Source organism: Myotis brandtii, unplaced genomic scaffold, assembly GCF_000412655.1.
Source record: "Myotis brandtii unplaced genomic scaffold, ASM41265v1 scaffold898, whole genome shotgun sequence".
Taxonomy (NCBI): domain Eukaryota; kingdom Metazoa; phylum Chordata; class Mammalia; order Chiroptera; family Vespertilionidae; genus Myotis; species Myotis brandtii.
The window spans coordinates 1,953,171-1,973,936 of NW_005371683.1; the positions used below are offsets into that span (position 1 = coordinate 1,953,171).

The 20,766-nt window shown below is 42.8% G+C and overlaps 1 protein-coding gene across 1 annotated transcript in view; it reads left to right on the forward strand.

Annotated features, from left to right (window-relative positions):
* DSTYK (dual serine/threonine and tyrosine protein kinase) overlaps window positions 1–20,766 on the forward strand; it is a 49,924-nt gene that overhangs the window by 13,971 nt on the left and 15,187 nt on the right. Inside the window, exons 3-4 of the mRNA XM_014532503.1 lie at window positions 6,318–6,676; window positions 17,527–18,196. Coding sequence (XP_014387989.1) covers window positions 6,318–6,676; window positions 17,527–18,196 — 1,029 coding nt within the window. The remainder of the gene's footprint in view (window positions 1–6,317; window positions 6,677–17,526; window positions 18,197–20,766) is intronic.

Below are 20,766 nucleotides of genomic sequence, written 5' to 3' on the forward strand. Positions count from 1 at the left end.
AAATTGCCTTCCTGACCTTTGCAGTCCCAGACCTTATCTCAGTAAGGCAAATAAATCTCAATTGCTGACTGCCTGTGAGTCGCATATTCTTATGGGGGTCCTGTACTCATAGGCAATTACTCCTGTTAATGTGTCTTACACTAATTTGATTGTTAGACCAGCCAAAGAATCTAGAAGGATAGAAGGAAAAGTTTTCCTCCCCTACACTGGTCCCCTGAGACCTAGGTAGAGCTCCTGTACTGCCCTGTGTTCCACCTTTTATTTGCCTAGATACATGGAGAAACATGGGCTCTTTTTTAAATCTACACTAATAAAAGACAAAGATGCTAATTGACCATACCTTTGCTACACCCATCAGCCAATCAGAAGAGTATGCAAATTAACCCAACAAAGATGGCCGTTAAATTTGCATACTGCAGGCGGGGCGGAACAGCACAATCCGCCGCCCACCCAGCCACCATCCGGGCCTGCTGTCTGCGACCCAGCCAGGATCCGGGCCTGCCATCTGCGACCAGGGGAGGCGGGGCAGACACCGTGGGATCGGGCCTGCCATCTGCCACCCGGGGAGTGGGCCTAAGCCAGCAGGTGGTTATCTCCCGAGTGGTCTCAGACTGTGAGAGGGCACGGGTCGGGCTGAGGGACACCCCCCCACCCGCCAGTGCACAAATTTTTGTGCACCGGGCCTCTAGTGTGTGTGTGTGTGTGTATATATTTTTTTTTTTTGATTTTTTATAGAGAGGAAGGGAGAGGGATAGAGAGTTAGAAACATCGATGAGAGAGAAACATCGATCAACTGCCTCCTGCACACTCCCTACTGGGGATGTGCCCGTAACCAAGGTACTTGCCCTTGACCGGAATCGAACCTGGGGACCCTTCAGTCCACAGGCTGACGCTCTATCCACTGAGCCAAACCGGTTAGGGCTGGGCTCTTTTTTTAAAGCTGTTTCCTATAAATGTTGACAATTATCTATAAACTAGTGGCCTGGTGCACAAAATTCCCTCAGCCCAGCCTGCATCCTCTCCAATCAGGGACCCCTTGGGGGATGTCCTAAACTGGCAGTTGGACATCCCTCTCGAAATCTGGGACCACTGGCTCCTAACCGCTCACCTGCCTGCCTGCCTGATTGCCCCTAACTGCCCTCCCCTGCTGGCCTGATCTTGCCCCTAACTGCTCTCCTCTGCCAGCCTGATCACCCCTAACTGCCCTCCCCTGCCAGCCTGATCTCACCCCCAACTGCCCTCCCCTGCTGGCCTGATCGTCCCTAACTGCCTCTGCCTCAGCCCCCACCACCATGGCTTTGTCTGGAAGGAAGTTGGATGCCCAGAAGATGGCCGGTTGACCCGGTCTAATTAGCATATTACCCTTTTATTAGTATAGATGGGGGTAATATTCATTCTCTGGTAGAATCAGGAACATTAAATGACATGAGGCAATTCAAGTTATGTACTTAGAAAGGGTACAGTAAATGTTACTATGGGAGGAAAAATAATTCCTCTACCCTTTTAGGTTCTTGGTGTAGACTCTCCCCTCCCCCCCCCCCATAATAAAGAGACATTAACAGGAGAAAAACAAACAGAAATTTGATAATATGCATACCTCCTGTATACATGGGAGAAGCTCAGGAAAAGTGAGTAATTCTGAAATGGTTCAAGTTACCACTTTAAATATCATCAGCTAGAGACAGATGTTGTTGGGGGTGGGGAGTTATGGGAGGTCACCAGGAAAAGCATGGTACACACGGGTAAGGTTGTTAATGCAGATCTAAGCTTTCCCTTCTTCATTGATAAGAGTGTCTAGAGATTTAGAGTCATCTTTTTTCTGCTACCGAGAGGAAGATACCCTTACGAAGGAGATTTCCCTTATAAATGTTTCTTACGAAAGGGTAACTTCTGCTCAGTTTTCAGAGCTTCACCTGAGTCGAGTCTGCTGTTTCTTAAAAATAACCAGCTTAAAATCAATCAACATGCCAGAGGCATTTTGGAGTGGTATATTTTGCTCCCCTTCATTATCTAAAACAAATGAACAAAATGGGTTGCTACTTTAGTTGCTCTTCTCCTTCTGGTTTGAAAGCTTTGTTCAGAAGTACAGGTGACCCTTGAACAACGTCGGTGTGAACTGCTTGGGTCCACTTATACGTGCCTTTTTCCAATCGAACTGAGTGGGTCAGTTCAAACCCACGTTATTCAAGGGTCAACTGGCAGGTTGTTGGAGCCCCTATATTTTTTTGTTGACATTGTTCAAGGGCCAGCTCTAATCGCAATCAAGAAAATCTGTATTTAGGAACTACCGAGAGAAAAATAAGCCTTAGCTTGCACTTGAATTTGAGTTGACTTTTCCTACAGCAGAGTTGGCAGGGTTAATGTGCTCCAGCTGGGAAGCCCTACCGTTGCCTTCTGGCAGCCCATATGCAGATGCTGTTATATTAATTACAAAGAAAACCCGATTAACTCTGAAGTCCTTTAACTGTCAGTGGGGCAGCTGCTCCACCTCTGAAGAAGGTTTTCTTCCTTCCTCCTCCTGACAGTCTACAGTTTCTCATCTTCTTTAGCGAACTGCTAGCACTGCACTGTAGGTCCTCAGAGCCCCTGGCTAGTTCAGTCATGTTTTTTGATCTGCAGTTTCAGTAGTAGCCCAGGGAGAGCGTGCATAATTAAATTCACATATAACTTAAAGTAAAAACAACCAGACCAACCACCCATCCCCTCAGTTATGTTTCCTTCAACAGTTAAAACCTGATGGAATCCTGGAATTTTAGGACTGGAAAGGATGTTAAAGATGATCTAATCCAGCTGTTTTCAACCTGTGGGTCGAGACCCCTTTGGCTGTCGAACGACCCTTTCACAGGGGTCACCTAAGACCATCCTGCATATCAGATATTTACATTACGATTCATAACAGTAGCAACATTACAGTTATGAAGTAGCAACGAAAATAATTTTATGGTTGGGGGGTCACAACACGAGGAACTGTTTTAAAGGGCCAGAAGGTTGAGAACCACTGAAATCCCTTAGTTCAGAGATGAGAAATCCAAGGCTGAGACAAAGCAAGTGAGTTGTCAAGGTCACAGAGCTAATCAGTGGTGAAGCCAGGGACCAGGATATCTCCCTTCTCTAGTGCTGTTTCCAATTCGATGCTGCACTCCTCCTCACAGAACCATGAACCATTTGCTGAGAGAATCAAGGAGTGAAACAGTCTAGTTTCACCTTCACTTCTCTCCACGCCCTTGTTCAAATCTTGTAGACACGTTGGAGATAAATAAAAAAGTTAAAGATTGCTCTAGCTCAGTGGATGGAGCATCGGTCTGTGGACTGAAAGGTCTCAGGTTCGATTCTGGTCAAGGGCACATCTCCAGGTTGTGGTCTTGATCCCCGGTGGGGGCAGGGTGTGCAGGAGGCAGCCGATCAATGATTCTCTCTCATCGATGTTTCTCTCTCTCTCCCCTCCCTTCCTCTCTGAAAGCAATAAAAAAATATAAACAAAAAAAGTTAAAAATTTGTAGGAGAAGCAAAGGGCTTGGATAATGAGATATTGAAAAACCAATGGTAATATCCATATAAGAGCTTTCTTCAGTGAAAATGATTGCACATAGAACCCTAGTTGTGCATGGAAACAAAAATTAAAACTGGTTTCAGTGTCGGCCCCAGTGGTACTATTTGTAGTAACTGTTTTTGTCACTACAGAGGTGTGTTTGTGTGTGCGTGGTGATTTGGGTCTGATGAATAATGGGGTGTGTGCTGTGGTTTTTGGCTCACGTAGAGCATGTTTTACTGGCTTTCCTATAGCTGACAGTGTCTCAGAGATGTTGAGATCTCTCCCTCTGGTGCTGAAAATGCTTAGTTGATTTTCATTATCTACTAGAGGCCCGGTGCACAACATTCTTGCAGTTGGGGGTGGGGAGGAGTCCCTCAGCCAAGCCTGTGCCCTATCGCAGTCCGGGATCCCTTGGGGGATGTCTGACTGCTGGCTTAGGCCCGCTCCCCCGAGGGGTACTTAGTGCTGCCATGGGGGTGGGAAAGGCTCCCGCCACCCCTGCTGCGTTTGCCAGCCGAGGGCCCTGCTTCTGGCTGAGCTGTGCTTCCCCTGTGGGAGCGCACTGACCACTAGGGGGCAGCTCCTGCATTGAGTGCCTGCCCCCTGGTGGTCAGTGCGTGTCATAGTGACTGGTCATTCCGCTGTTTGGTCAATTTGCATATTAACCTTTTATTATATAGGATTACCCACTCTCCTAGCTGCAGCAATAACAAATCTCATTCAGGTTTTTATTATGTACCAACTTTTGTTTTAGGAGTTATGAAGTTTGTCAGAATGAATTGACACCTATCTGAGGATCTGAGGAGGACTGAGAAGAGAGGAAAGGTAGGAAGCGTAGATGAGAGTGAATCTAGTTGGACTTCTCACTGCTCAGGCGGAGAGTTCGGTAGTTAAATGAATTCTGCAAGGTCATTGGGGAGATCCTGTTCTGTTGTCCATGTTGAGATGAAGGAGGTTTTTAGGAATGTTAGTCGCTCCTAAGTGATTCATCATGGTACTGGACTTTCCTGAGTCTTTAGCAGAATACTTACAGCTTTTTGTAAACAATTCTCCACAATAAATGGGTTCTTGCACAGAGCGAACAAAGGTGTAACATAAAGTACTTACTATGTTTTTGTCGTCGTGTTGGGTGTTCCGCTAATTATAAACAAGATAACTAGAGTAGACTGTGACAAGTGTTTAGCTGTGAACAAGATATGCAGGCACTCAGGACAAGTCCATTGCTGCGTGCTAAGTGGTCATACAAGAAATTGGCTGTGTCCCATTGCTTTCGATGGTAGTTCACGGTTAGACCAGTGGTCTGGTGTTTTACTCTTGCGTTTAGTAAATCCTTACACAGAATTAGGCCCTCATTTACGCTCTTTGCTTTTTCAAAGGACCCGTCTCTTCCCCAGAAGCATAGACTTCCTTGCTTCAGCTTTGCTGACGTGCATGTGCAGCCAGGTGGTGTGCTTGCAGACAGACCTGAAAGGAAGGGCTCCCTGAAATGCACACGGGGGTCTGGGTGGAAGTGGACCCCTGTAAACCGTTTGGTGGTGCCATTTGTGGAAGAGAAGGAGGTTTAAGGTTTAATGATGTGGCAGGATAGGTACACCCTAAAGTAGACCAACCTCTTCAATGAGTCTGGGCTCTCTTGCTTCATGTATAGGAACAAATAAACAATGTATGGAAGGTTTGCAGCTCGTGGTTAAGTGACTAAAGGGAATACTGTTTGTTGGTGCCACCGCAAATTTCAATTAAGATGTATGTCAGATCAGCCTTCTTACAGCCTAAGAACCATGTGTCTGTGCCCTTCTGAACAAACTCAAGGGTTGCCTGAATCATAGAGATAGGCAGGCACTGGCACTGGACAAGTGGGGGAACGATGGAGTTCAGAATCTGAGTTTCAGTCAACTGACTTCTGGTTCCTTTCCTCAAACAGGGGTCTTCATGCTTTAGGAAGTCTTTTGTTCTGTCTTGAACACTATTGGACTTGTTTGTGGAAGTGTGGTTGTCTTGAAAGAATGTTTTTTAAATAAATCACATCTCTTCCTAGATTTGCCTGGATCCTAACAGGCAGTTCTTTCCCTGTCCATACACGGGAATGTGATTTGATTAGGAGATATCGATCTTAATTGAGTACCTGATGCTTTCAGAAAACAGATGACTTGGCAACTGGGTGCTATCTCCAGCTCTCAGAGAGATGAGCCAGAAAAGATCCTAGAGCTTATCTAAACTTAAGTAACTTTTTATTTCAATATGTGTGTATTTAGAGAGTCCCATACATTTAGTTATAAAATATGTCATCAAAGAGGAAAATAACAAGCTAAAACTTCACATGGTAGTGACATCTAAAAAGGTCGAATATGTTCAAGTATTAGATCTTCTGTCCTAAGGAAGGTTTTCATTTTAACATATTCAGGTGTGGTTTCTCCTTGGACTCACATCCCAGTTAATGGCTTTGTCAGTTTAATGATCTTGTGATTGTGACTGAGTCTTGTAAACTCCTTAGGCTGTCCCTTCCCTGGATGGAGAAGGAGGGGGAGGGTAGATCAGGTCACTGCTACCTTTCTGGATAGAAACAACTGCTTTGGGGACGAGCCAGGGAGGGGAATTCGGTTTGATATTTGAGGAGCCTTTTCTGACTGGGATGTTTTCCTGATGTCTCCTTCAACCAAGAGCTTCCTAGGAATTTTTTCTCTAGGACCCTGGCATCCCAATGGGGTCTCTGTATGAATCTCTCTCTACTCCTCCTCACTCTTCTCTCTGTCCTTTCTCCTTCTCCACCCTCCCCTTCCCCAACCAGGCCAGCTGAGCTGCATTTCCTTCCCACCTAAGGAAGAGAAGTACCTCCAGCAGATTGTGGACTGCCTCCCCTGCATCTTGATCCTCGGCCAGGATTGTAATGTCAAGTGCCAGCTATTGAACCTGCTATTGGGGGTGCAGGTGCTTCCTACCACCAAGCTGGGCAGTGAGGAGAGCTGTAAGCTTCGGCGCCTCCGCTTCACCTATGGGACTCAGACTCGGGTCAGCCACACTCCCGTTGCTCACCAGGGCGCCTGGGAGACCATCCCTGAGGAGGACCTGGAGGTCCAAGAGGACAGTGAGGATGCTGCCCATGTGTTAGCCGAACTGGAGGTGACGATGCAGCATGCTCTCTTACAGGTACCAATCTCATACTTATTAACTGTATATACATATACCAACTTTTCTTGTATTTGAACTTTCTCAGAGGCAGTATATACCCTCGGCTCTGAACATCAGCTGATGGAGTTAAAGGAACATAGTCTAGGAAGTTGAAAACACACAAGGTTGTAGCAGTGCCCATCCCTGCCTCTGCTGCTGTGCTGCAAGGCCCTAAGCAATTGGCTTGTCTCCTTGCCTCCTGTCTCCCTTTCTGAAATAGAAGGAATGTGCCCTGGCTGGTTTGGCTCAGTGGATAGAGCGTCGGCTTGCAGACTGAAGGGTAGGGGTTTGATTCCAGGCAAGGTTACATGCTTGGGTTGTGGGCTCGATCTCCAGTGTGGGGTGTGCAGGAGGCAGCCGATCAATGATTCTCTCTCATCATTGATGTTTCCATCGCTCTCTCCCTCTTCCTTCCTCTCTGAAATCAATAAAAATATATTTAAATAAAATAAAATAGAAGGAATGTGATACTTGCATCTCGCCATGCTTTTACAGAATGATTATGTTCAAGGGTAGAAATCCTTTTTTCTTTCTTAGCAGGAAGGTGTTCTAGGATTATCTCTAGCCATTCCTTTCTAAAAGGAACAATAAGATGATGGATAATTAATGTTGTTGTTTTTTAAAATATATGTATCTCTTAATTGATTTTTTGAGAGAGAGAGAGAGAGAGAGAGAAAGGGAGGAGAAACATTGATGTGAGAGTGAACCATTGATTGGCTGCCTCCTGCACACCCCCCACTGGGGAATAAGTCGGCAACTGGAGCATGTGCCCTGACTGGCAATCTTTTGGTGCCTGGGACGACATCCATCCAACTGAGCCACACTGGCTAGGGCATGCGCTTATTAGAGTTGAGACAAGTGAAGAATTTTGTATTTCCTTAGGCTTAGCCATTATTGCTAAGTGGGACAGATCGTGTTTCCTACTTTTTAAAAAAATATGTTTTTATTGATTTTTAGAGAGAGAGGGAGGGAAAGGGGGAGAGAGATAGAAACATCAATGATGAGAGAAAAACATCATCAATCAGCTGCTTTCTGCACACTCCCCACGGGGGATCGAGCCCACAACCCAGGCTTGTCCCTGGCTGGGAATTGAACCAGTGACCTCTTGGTTCATGGGTAGATGCTCAACCACTGAGCAACACTGGCCAGGCATGTTTCCTACTTTCTAAGGAATTTTGGGAATGTGAAGACAGGTCTGGCTCAATGTTATGAGATCTGGAGAATATCATTTGCTTCTCTTATCAAGTAAACTCGCAAAGAGAGCACAGGTCTTATGGCATATCCTAAGAGATCATATTGCCTGTCTGGTGTTGCTGTCTCCACTTAGGAAGGACTTGTCTCTTGTGCTAGGCTTCCTTTCCTCCTGTATAGCTGGGATTGGGCTATTTGAGTAGACTGAATGGGGATGGACAAAGCGTGTGACTATGCCAGGGGTCAGGAGTGGGTAGGAATACAAGGATGCAGATACTCTCAGCATAGAGAGTCCATCACCTTGGTTAGTTGTGCTAGGAAGGACGGGCTAGCTTGGCAGGACTAGAAGAGTGGTTTCTTTCTTCTGATACATTTTTATTGATTTCAGAGATGAAGGGAGAGAGAGATAGAAACATCAATGATGAGAATCATTGGCTGCCTCCTGCACACCTAACACGGGGGATGGAGCCTGCAACCTGGGCATGTGCCCTTGACCGGAATCAAACCTGGGACCCTTCAGTCTGCAGGCCAAAGCTCTAAACCAGTGATGGCAAACCTTTTGAGCTCGGCGTGTCAGCATTTTGAAAAACCCTAACTTAACTCTGGTGCCGTGTCACATATAGAAATTTTTTGATATTTGCAACCATAGTAAAACAAAGACTTATATTTTTGATCTTTATTTTATATATTTAAATGCCATTTAACAAAGAAAAATCAACCAAAAAAATGAGTTCGCGTGTCACCTCTGACACGTGTGTCATAGGTTCGCCATCACTGCTCTAAACACTGAGCCAAACCAGCTAGGGCGGTTTCTTTTTTCTTATAACGTCTTCACCTACTCTTGTTCTATAAGGCTTGATCTCCCAGTCAATGAATGAGTCCTTTGGTTGTAGCCATGGTCAGTGACATTCTAGAAATAGAAACTCATTTCCTTCCAGAGTCCAGGTTTATTTTATATTGATAAAAGCTAGAGGGGACTATGTATATAGGGCAGCATTTTCTCTCAGGTCAGTTTCAGTGGTGACTTTCCTGTTTTCACACCTTGAGCTTGCATTTCTCAGCTCAGGGACGCTGTGAGAGTTCTTAGATAACTCTGTGAGTAATTTTTGTATATTGACTGAGGCTCCTCAGTTGACCCATGAGCTTCTTCACAGGCATAAATATTTGATCCATACATAATCTGTCTATAGTATACTGCCCTGGTCTGGTTCTTTGCAGTTTTCAGCAGCTCAGTGGTTTTTATACTTTTTTAGATTTTAATTCACTGTAAGAAATAACATTTTATAACAGGACCCAGTACATACATACACATATACTTTGAAATAAAGTTTCAGGAACCAATACTTTTACTTCTTGCAAAACACACTGATATTTTTCTTTCTATTCTATTTGACTTCATTTAGAAAAATGATGATAGCAACCACTAAATTGTTGCTATGACCTCATACATTGTGACCTGCAGCTTAAGAACACGGGTAAATGGGTGAAATGACTGCCTGCTCTGGGTTGGGTAGTGATTTTTCCTGTTACTGCCTTTTAAAAACAGTCTTGGAATGTGAGCAAAGCCATCGCAGGAGAGGCAAATGATTTTATTTCTTTGTACCCCATCATTTTATTGGTTTCAATTTTTAAATATTTATTTCTTTTATTGGTTTTCATTTTTAACGCTCATTTCACTTTTGTTCTATGAATTGAGGGGATGCAAGGAGGGAAAGTGAGAGCCTTCCCCCAAGAGCCTGGCTGAGCGCCTCGCTTACTGGTGAGAGTGGTGCTTGCTCCTGATCTTGCTAAGCACTCAGACTGAGATGACACCTGAGGAGGCTACCTAGTTGGGGAGTTGAGATACCAAACCAGCTTTCTCTTCACACAGTTGAAATATATATTCTTTCTTGAGGAATATTCTTCTTTTTTTTGAGGAATTCACAAGCCTGTGTTTCTGTTTCATGTGGTTTCTGAGGCTTCCTTAGCCAATGTTTCTCCGGATCTGCTTTATTCACTAATGGTTTTGATGTAGAAATAGCAACGGACCCCAACGGTTCCAAGTTTGATCCCTTTGATGCTGAGCCTCACAGGGGCAGCCTTTGTGGAGCGCAGGCCCTGCCCTGTCTCTACAGTCAGGCTCCTGTCTCCATGAAGCCCATCAGCCATGCTCAGCTCACTGCTGGGAGCATTTCACAGCCACCTTGAAGATTTTTCATGCCAGTGAGAAAGATCTTTTTGTTTAGCTCTCTTTTTATTTAGGACCAGTGAGTTAGCTCTAAACAGCCCTTCCATTTGGTGTATAAAAGGGGTGGTGAAGAAAGGAAACATTTAGCTAAAGGAAACCAAGATTGAATTAGGGGAAATGGATGTTCATTTGCAACTGTCAGATTGTCAAGGCAGAATTTTCCCCTGCCCTCTTATACAATGGTCATTCTTCTAATCTGTTACTTTAAAGTCTTCATAAATTAGTCATTTTCATTTCTCTAGAAATAGGCCAACTCACATGAACCCATAGTGCTGTGTTCCCAGCTTGTTAGTTCTGGGTCCCCGGAGAGTCTTGGTTCATAATTCAGTAGTCAAGCCATTAGTTTCTAAAACCTTGTTTAGTGTTAAATTTAAAGCAGCATTTTCCAATTGGCAACACATTTCACCATTCTCCATATGCACTAGTTCTGTCTTTGTGGACATACTTCCCCTTCTGCACCCTCACCCCTTTCTTTGCAGACATCCATACCCATCTCCTTTTCTCTTTTCTTCCTCTTATAAGTCCAGTGGAACACAGTTGTCTGCCTCAGAGTTGTCTCAGTCTGATGTGGGGTGTGTCTGTGTATTTCTTTCCTATGAACATCTGTAAGAAAGGAATGAAAAGAAGCGGAGAAGATTAAATTTACTGAGCTTAAACTGAGATCCTGCTTTCCAGCAGCGTTGTTTTCTTTACCGTGGCAGGTCTGTAGCTCTCGGTTGTTCTGTGCTTATCAGTAGCCTGTTTGTCCCCACCGGGTGTTTTCTGGCCCTTGGGAAAAATGTACGTGTCACCTGGCAGCCAGGCTGCCACACGCTGCCATGGTTTTTGGCTCATAATGATGTCTGATAGGGAACTGAAGTAGGTTGACGTTTCCAGAAAAGGTATAACTTGCAAATAACTTTTTTTAAAAAATTATTTTTAACTCGAACCAGTTTGAGTAGTAAAGTTTTCTATAACCCTCAATCAATAGATTTCAATGGAAATGTTCTTTTCAAAATTTTATAGACATTGATATTTTTAATTTCTCAGCAGTTAACACTTTCACAAACCAAATTTATTATAAAGGATCTTACTTAAAATAATAAATGTTCATGTACAGTTTTAATTCCAAAATTTACAGAAAATTATTTGTTGCTAGGAAGTTAGCTTCTCTCAATTTTTGTCTAGTTATTGCCATTTAATATGGCACCTTTTAGAACTAAATTTGTTGTGTGTTGCTTACTTTTAGTTAGAGAATGAAGTTGGGATAACAGATATAAGAGAAAAATAATGATATTCAAGAGATATTAAAATAAAGAAACCATGATTTTTGTGGGGCAATAAGAAAGGGGAACTAAAATATATGTTAATAAAGGATATGGGAGGTTCAGGCAAGTTATTAATTATAAATTCCTTCTGACAATAACCCTGTATTCTTCGAATTTAACATCTCTCTTGCCTTTCCCCTAACACACACTAACATACATGGTGGAATGTAACCATCCTCTGTACATGTTTTTTTGCCAAGAAACCTGGGAATACTTATAGGTTAACTTACCTTTTAAGGATATGTGTGGTTTAAAGGCAAGTTTTAAAAAAATCCTTATGCTCATGAGAGAAGACTTGATATCTCTTAGGAACAGCTTGAAGTTGAGGCTATTTTCTCAATTCACCACCAGTGATTAATTTTTAGCCTTCCAAGGTTAGCTCTTGGGGAGGAAATCTGGCTGCGATTATAATCGTAACCTTCCTCTTTTGTCTTCTCCCTTTTCTAGGATCCTGCCTCTTTCCTGCATCAAATGACTTCCCTCTCTGTTTTCACTGTCTCAGCTCTGCTGTCTCAGATCCCTTTGAGTAGAGGATGATGGGGTAGGGGGTCTTCCCTAATTCAGAGGTGGAGGTTGAAAGTACTGTCAACATGCAAAACTGTTGTTGGGACTATGAAACTTATTTTCTTTGGTGATTTCTCACCCAGTCCTTGGAGGGTTGTTTCATAGCTGGGCCTTTACTTTGCAGCAAACATATACTTAACATAGAACACAAGGATTGTCAGGAACTCTGAAATCATCTTGTCCAATCTTTGTTCTTTCAGAATGTCCCTAACAGATAGTTCCTGACATACGGTGGACCTTCAGTTACTATTTAACCATGGTCTTTATAGTTGAATGGACCTGGGTTTACATCCTGGCTTCGTTACTTAACTGACTGTCCCCTCATTTGTAAGATGGGGTAGTTATCCATATCTTTTAGGACTGGGGTGAGGCTTAAATGAGAGAGTGTTTGTAAAGCACCCAGCACAGGGTCTGGCACATAGTAAGCCAGTTCCCTCCTCCCTTTGTATGAATGAATCTGTGTCCTTGAGAAGAAGATTCCTGCCTCTCTGTCACCCACCTGAGAACCATCCACATTGGGACTCCTTCATTTTGTCAAACCTAAGTCCTCCTGGCCCCCATGTACTTATGGTTATTATCCTGCTCTAATTAGAGACAAAGTTCTTCATAACTCACTATGAAGTTCTTTTGTAATAAAATGAAGTAAGAGAAATGTTATAAAAAGGTAAATAATACAACAGTTAAAGTCATAAAGTTAAAAGGTAAAGTCTTCCCTTCCTCCTTCTTTCTTCTCCTTTGTCCTGTTTCCTTTCTCTCTCTCTTCCCTCCCCCACCCCTCCCCGAGTCTAGTAAGTGGTAAGACACCAAAGCTTCAGATTCCTGCTTTATGTGTATCTGTGGTAGAATGCATAGTATCTGTTTAGTACATTCTTGTCACCTTGTCTGTTTACCTGATTCATACAAGTATGCAACATAAGAGAAGTTCCGATCCTTAGGGCTTCGTGCTTATCAGCTGAGATGCAGAGCCCCTGTTTTGGGGTGTTCGGGATTGTAAATATATTTCCACTGTTAGCATGATGCTTTCTGTGGCTAGTTTTGGGCTTTGGTTGGGATTGTGTTTTTTGGCATCTGAGTTAACCACACTGATACTTTTACTAGGTAGGAGATGAACTTGTATCCATTCCATGCTGGCTGCTGGATAAGGCTCTGGGTTGGCTTCAGACTAGTTCCAGTTGCTTATGGGGCAGGCATGTTATAGCCCAGAAACTGCAGTTGCAGCTCCCCTTGGAGAGTATTTGTACCAATAAGAGTCAAGGTATTTTCTACAATGTAACAAGAATAGGTATTTTTCTTAATATGTAAATAAATTTAAGAGTGATAGTGAGTTCAGGGAGCTATATGAAAATGTAGAAGAATCAACCCTGTGTAAAAACAAACAGGAAGAACCTTTCAACCGCCCTGTGAGACTGGCCTGGGAGAAGAATTGACAGTAAAAATAGGGAGAATATGGAGGCAGGGAGAAGGTCGAGCTGTGTCCATTGTTGAGCGAGGACAGGACAATTATATCTTTGTGTACTTCTCTTCTTGTGATGTAAACCTGAGCTTTCAGGACTGTAGAAAAAGCAAAGACAGCTTTAGCCTTCCTGTCTTCTGTCTGAACCATCAGTTAGCATAGTCCTCCTTAGCTATAACGGAGTGCTGGTACTGTGCCCGGAACAGGTAAGGAGTTCTTGTCAGTGAGAGAGCCAGCATTCTCAGGGAGCGGCCAGGCTTCTTTGGTGGCTGATTTCTTATTGGCATCTAAGATTGTGTCATTTATATCAAAAACAAAACCCAAGAGGTGAGTTCTGGTGTCTGCAGGGTAGCAATCTCCTCTCTATTACCTTCTCTTAATCTTGCCAAGAAAATTGATGGTAACATCAACTTCTGTAGATTCCATAGATTTGTACGGAATGCATTCCACAAAAGAAGCTTCTTTAGGAATTTACTGTGACTTAAAATGGAATTATGGGATATTCTCATGCTTCCCTGAGATTCTTATTCCTTCATTGAGTTAGGAGCAAAATGCTTACTGCTTCATCCTTGGAGGAGAGGCAAACAGCAATTCCAGATAAATATATAGGATGTGGATTGGAAGATAGAAAGTTTTACTCCTGGTATTGAAAGTGATTTGAACAAGTAGGAAAGGCATCATTTATTTATCCATCTACTTCACATTTATTTATTGTATACTTATGAAGGCCAGGCACTGTTCTAGGTGCTGGGAAGGAGAAGATAGTTGGAGGTCAGGTTCTGGTTCATCCTTTTTTTTTTTCCCCTCCCTGTCTCCAGGAGACAGTGCTGGCTTCCTTTTTGTTTATAACTGTCAGGCATGAGTCATCCCTTCACCATCAGTATTGCAGAATCACATCGCATTCCAGTCTCATTTGTACTGCGGGCAGGAGCTCAGCCAGCAGCTCTTGCCCGTCCTCTAGAAGTTAGGCTAATCAGAACAGTGAGATCACCGCAGGAGTTTATTAACTGAGGAATGGGGAAGAGAGAGCATGGTACTTGTTTTCTATCCTTTTTTTTTTTTTTTTAGTACAAGAAATACTTAGGAGTGGAAAATGTCTTTCTAGGTGCCATTGTATCAGGCAGTACCTACCATTAGAAAACCTTGAATCCATTTTAAAAAATGAATTTGCAGCTCTGAGCAAAGGTCAACTATGTCTTAGAAAGGGTATTGCTTCTACAAATGGACTTGAGCTTTGGCTCATGGTTCTGTTGCACACGAAGAGGCCCTATGAGGAAAACCTGGAAATTTATTTTAGAATTTTAAGAAAATCCATCAAATAAACAAGCAAACAAAAATCTTCCTGAAATTTTTCTAAAGAACACTTATTTGGTTTGACTATTTAGGCTTTCTTCTGTAATACTCGCGTAATAAGTTTGATTGACTTATATCTTTAAGATATGTATATTTAAGACAGCTTTGAAATTTGAAAATAAATATTTTTAGAGCATTTTCACTTATAATTTTCTACCATACTATAACTTTCATTTCTTGGGATTTTCATCTAGTCTTTTTCTAATTATTATATGCAATTATAATGTTGGCATTAGGTAGCTGTATGTTCAACTCTAAACCGTAGAAGCTCTTACCCTTTTTTTGAATATGCCTCATGAAGTGTGGCAGTGACTCAGGGAACTGAAGGAGGGTTTGATTGTTTGTTTGTTTGTTTTAATATATTTTTATTGATTTCAGAGAGTAAGCGAGAGGGGGAGAGAGAGAGAGATTGAAACATCAATGATGAGAGAATCATTGATCAACTGTTTTGTGCACGCCCCCTACTGGGGATTGAGCCCGCAATCTGGGCATGTGCCCTTGACTGGAATCAAACCTGGGACCCTTCAGTCCGCAGGCCGATGCTCTATTCACTTAGCCAAACCGGCTAGGGCAAGGAGGGTTTGTTTTGAACGTGAGTGTGAATGTCAGACTAACCTTCCAATCAGAAAACATTCCGTGCAATTCGAGGCACAGATGAATCAGCAGATTTTTTCTTGGCCTAGGCTTGGATGGCAAACAGATGGATTTATGATGTGTTTGCTCAAATACAAATGGTGAGATGCTAAAAGCACTTTTCGCTTTAGGGGGCTCAAAGTGGCCAGCCAAGTGACACTTATGTGACCCACCTTAGAGTAAAATTTACTAGCACTTTGTTGGGGAAGGTGAGACCTTTGTGCTTTGCTGGGAATGGGAGACTTCTCTTTCTCTCCCTCCCTCTCCCCCCCCACCCCCCCTCTCTCTCTCACACACACACACACACACACACACACAGAGCATGAGAAACAATAAGCTGGCATTTCTTAGTCCTTTCTTACTTATCTAGAGAAGATCAAAAAGGAAGAGGGCCTAGGTTTTGATTTTTAAAAATATTTAATCAGAAATACATATTGCTGAAATAAGGTAAGGAATGAACACAGAACATTAATCTGAAAGAAAATAAACAAATTGTGTATCTTTTAGATTTCAAATAAAGTACAATTTCAGCATCTGACAATTGTTAAGGAGACAGACTTGGGCAGATTTGTTGTTGAGTTCTTTTATAACTGTAAAATGTGCTAGAATTCAGTGGAGGATTGATTTTTGAGCTTGTGGGCCCCCCTGAAGACATCAGGAGTTGTTGTGCCTAAATAGTGATACAGGCGTGAGTCTCCTGGTCAACCCTTAGGTCTGGAATGCCAGGCAATGTAGACAGTTTCAGAGCTATAGAGGAGCAGCAATGCAGTGAATGGAAATATATGCTCCGAAGTGCCTCAAGATCCTCAGGGAAGAAGGAAAACACAAAGCAGAAACTGTTGGCTAGGAAAAGAACCTGTAGAAGGTTTGTTCCTAAACCAAAGTCACTTTAGGAACTTGGGTATATCAGTTATGTTTGGGTTGAGTCATAGGTAAAAGACAATCAGAAAAGCAGGAGCTAGTTTACATAAGACACAGGTTAAGTTTTTTTTTCTTCACATAAAAGAAGTCTGGAGCTGGGCAGTTCAGGGCTTGTGTGGCAGCTCTGTGGTCATCAGGTTTCCACACGACCTATTTCTTTTCGTTTCGTCATCCTTAACTCTGGCTTCCACAGAGGTTTGCCTTACAGCTGCCGTATGACCATTGCTGTGCTGCCAGGCAAGAAGGGCAAGGCCAAAGGGCATACTTCTTGGTAGGATCATAGAATCATATCCCCTCTGAAGAGCTTTCCTGGAAGCCCCGCATACTTAATTGGCCACCCCTGTCCGTAGAGGACATTGCCTTTCCAAATCTTGAGAAAAAAAGGTATTTTCAAGACTCAGGTGGCTAAGATTTTGGGATACCTGTAGACTCTCAGAATAGAACAGTAATAATGTTGGGCAAACCTGGCTTTTAGGTTGCTATTGCTTGATTGGTTCAACAATATTGAGGGCTTACTGTGTGCTAGACACTGGAGTTATAATCATGAACAAGATGGACATGGTCGCTGTCCTTAAAGAGTTTATTGGCTAATGGGAAAAATGTGTTTTAAATAAATAAATTCTAAATGTGTTGAACATTAAGAAAAGGAGAGGTGGAGAGTGCTTGGGATTATGTAATAGGAAAGAATGTAAGGGTACGACATGACATACACATCAAGATTTAAAGGATGCTCGGGAGTTAGCCAGGTTAGAGATGTGGGGGTGAGGGTGTGAGAGGAGCGCAAGAGGGGGAGGCATGTTCCATCCAGGCAGACTCACTCTCAGTCTGATAATTTCCATAGTAGTTCTTTCTTCCATTATTTGTCTCATTTCTTCATCAGAGAGAATGAGTGAGAGTTTCCAAGCAACAGAGGAAGGCAGGGACTAAGTAGTATTCTTTTCATCTGAAATGGCTAAAGGTCTGCCATCTTTTCTAATTATTTGTTTTTTCACTCTCTCTAGACAAGTGCCTGCCTGCATGGGCTACACCAGGGAGGGAGGTAGGAGGTAGACAGATGATTAGGGCATGCCAAAGTACGATTGCCTCATTATAGAGCTGGACTTTGGTCTCAGTGTGGGACTTTGGGGAGGCAAGGATTGGTTGACTCTGAAGTGCTGATATGACCCCGTTACCCTTCCAGGAAGTGGACATTGTGGTAGCACCGTGCCAAGGCCTCCGGCCCACAGTGGATGTTCTGGGTGACTTGGTGAATGATTTTTTACCTGTGATAACCTATGCATTCCACAAAGATGAACTCTCCGAGAGGGATGAGCAAGAGCTTCAGGAAATCAGAAAGTATTTCTCTTTTCCCATATTCTTTTTCAAAGTACCGAAGCTGGGCTCAGAGATAATCGACTCCCCCACTAAAAGAACGGAGAATGAACGAACACCACTTCATCGCCAGCTAATTGACCTGGGCTATCTGAGCATCAGTCACTGTAACTGGGGGGCCGCTGGCCAGGACACTAAAGCTCAGAGCATGTTGGTGGAACAAAGTGAGAAGCTGAGGCACTTGAGCACATTTTCTCACCAGATGCTACAGGCTCGCCTGGTCGACGCAGCCAAGGCCCTGAACCTGGTGCACTGCTGCTGCCTTGACATCTTTATTAACCAGGCCTTTGACATGCAGCGGGACCTGCAGATTACTCCCAAACGTCTGGAATATACGCGAAAAATGGAAAATGAGTTGTATGAATCATTGATGAGTATTGCCAACCGAAAGCAGGAGGAAATGAAGGACATGATTGTTGAGACGCTTAACACCATGAAGGAGGAACTTCTGGATGAAGCTGCCAACATGGAGTTTAAAGGTAGGTCCCTGAGAGCTCGCTCGGTGGGGTGCCGGGACTACAGGAGCCTCTGCCCTTTCCAGCTGGAAATGGAGAAACTCAGGCTTGTCTCATGTACACCGCTGCCATTAGCAGGAGCCACTGTAAACATTCAGCCAAGGTGGCCTCTTGTTCTCAGAGACCTTCCTAGAAGATGCCCCTGTCATTCCTTCCCTGGACTCTTAGCCCACCTGTTGGTGAATCCATCCTAATAGTGCTCTGTAATCTCCAGTCTGTGTCTGGGTCCCTTGACCTTATGGAGCTGGAGAAGAGTTGCTTGAAGAATGATACTAAGTCATGCTTTCACCTTGGCTCCTTTGGCAGAGCCGCATACTTTATTGGTCCTTTTGTGTGTGAGTCATGGTGTCCATTTTCTTTTCAGGTTGCTCTTAAAACCCAACTTAGAAAGATTTCACAAAGTAGTGTTTTTAGCTTCTCTGGTGGTCCCTTTCTTACAAATGGCTATGAAGAAAGTTGGGCCAAAGTGGTTAGTCAGATCTTTTGGTTTTAGATGCTGTTGACTTTGTATACTGACAGCTGCATAAACATTAGCTCTACTACCCATTAACATGACATGGTTTGCAAGTTACACCTGGGAGGCTTTTTGAAAATATAGATGCTCGAGACTACTAACTCATCAGAATTTCGGACATGGGACCTAGCATCTGGTGTGTGTGTGTGTGTGTGTGTGTGTGTGTGTGTGTGTGTGTGTGTGTTTCAAAAACAACCTCCCTAGGTGAATTCTATTTATTGCCATTTTCTAGATGAGGGAACTGAAGCTTAGGTTAATTTGCTCAAGGTCACACAACTCCTAAGCAGTAGAGGCAGAATTTAAATCGATATAGTCTGATTCCTGAGCCTATACTCTGTTTCCTATGCTTTACTTCTTAATCTGTTTTTAGGTGCTGGATGCCACTGTCTTCCTGGTAACCAGCTTCAAAACCTTGGCATAGTCTTTAACTGTTTTCTTTCTCTCATCCACACATCCAGTTGGTTGCCAATTCCTGATGTGTCTTCTTCCACATTGTACATATGCCTTTGCTTTCCTATTCCTCCTCTTTAGTCTAATGGAACTGTTGTTACCTGATTGATCTCAGTGACATCTTTCTCTGCTTCTCCAGTTCATCATTATTGGCTCCCTGTTCCTACAGACTACGTTTAGACTCCTTTGCCTAGTATTAAAGGTTTTCCCAAGCCTGGCCCTTACCAACTTTCCCAGTCTTATTTCCCACTATGCACCTTCCTGTAATTTCTGCTTGGGTTGCTCTCAACTGCTTGCTGTCCTCTATATGTTCCTTTTCCGTTTCCTTTGCTCATGCCCTGCTCTAAACCGGAAATGTCTTATATTGTCTGTGAATGCTACTTACCCTTCAAGCCTCTTCCAAGTAACATTTTTCATGAAGTTTCTTTACTTTTCTTAGCTATTTTATTATAGTTATTAATAATTATGTTGTTCTATTTTCTAAAATCCTAAAGGTGAAGTAGAATAGGATCGGGATCTTATATCCCCTGCAGCAAATAGCACAGTCTGTTATAGTACATCTTTGGAGAATGAATGAGTATTGAATGACGGTATATGGCTGCTAAACTTATAGATACATAGGATGCCTCATTTCTTACCTGTATTTCTAAAGATGAACAAAAATACCTCTTTGTTGACTTCCTACAGTGGGGAGGAGTTGCTGAGAAATGCTCACTTGCAGTGGAAATCCTAGGAAGTCTCCTGAATAATTAGAGAGACTGGAGCAGCAGTGCTGGTACCATAGAGCACATAGGGCAGCTAGGTTGGGCATTGAAATATTTGATTGCCTATTATGTGCCAGGCATATCATGTTTGGTGTCTAGGATACAATGGTTAGTTCAACAGACGTGGGAGTAACTGGGAACAAGTAGATCATGTCTGGCTTTGTTAACTGCATTGTGTTTTTGTGAATCTTCTTACCTGGTTGGCTTATGTGCCTACTTCTTATGTTGTTCTAAGTCCTTTCTGGGTATTCTTGAGGCAATGATAAATAGATTTAGGAGATATCTACCACATGTTCTATGGAGCCAGATTCTTATTACTGTGTTGTTGTTTTTTAATAAAGATCATGCATACACACTTAGTATCATGACATACATACTTTATAAAATATTTGTTGCTTGAAAAGATAATACTGTATGCATGATACTTAACTCAAAGGTGTCAAAGATACTGTCCCCCAGTTTTCTTCCATATCTTCTGCCCCTTGTTTTTACATTTACTTCATGTCTTAGAGATCTTTCCATAAATGTGCATATAAGTTTGTCTTCTTCTAATGCATCTATACCTAAATTTATTTGACTACTCCCCTACTGATGGACATTTAGTCTATTTCTTTTTCTTTTCTTTTTTTTACTATTACAAACTGCTCTGCATTGATCATTGTTGTCCATATATATCTTTGGGACTTGTAAGGGTATATTTCTAGAAAAATAATTTCTAGAAGCACAGTAGTTAGGTAAAAGGGTATATAGGGGTTTTGTTGTTGTTGTTGTTGTTAGTTGGTGAGCTTAGAATTTTGGTAGATGTT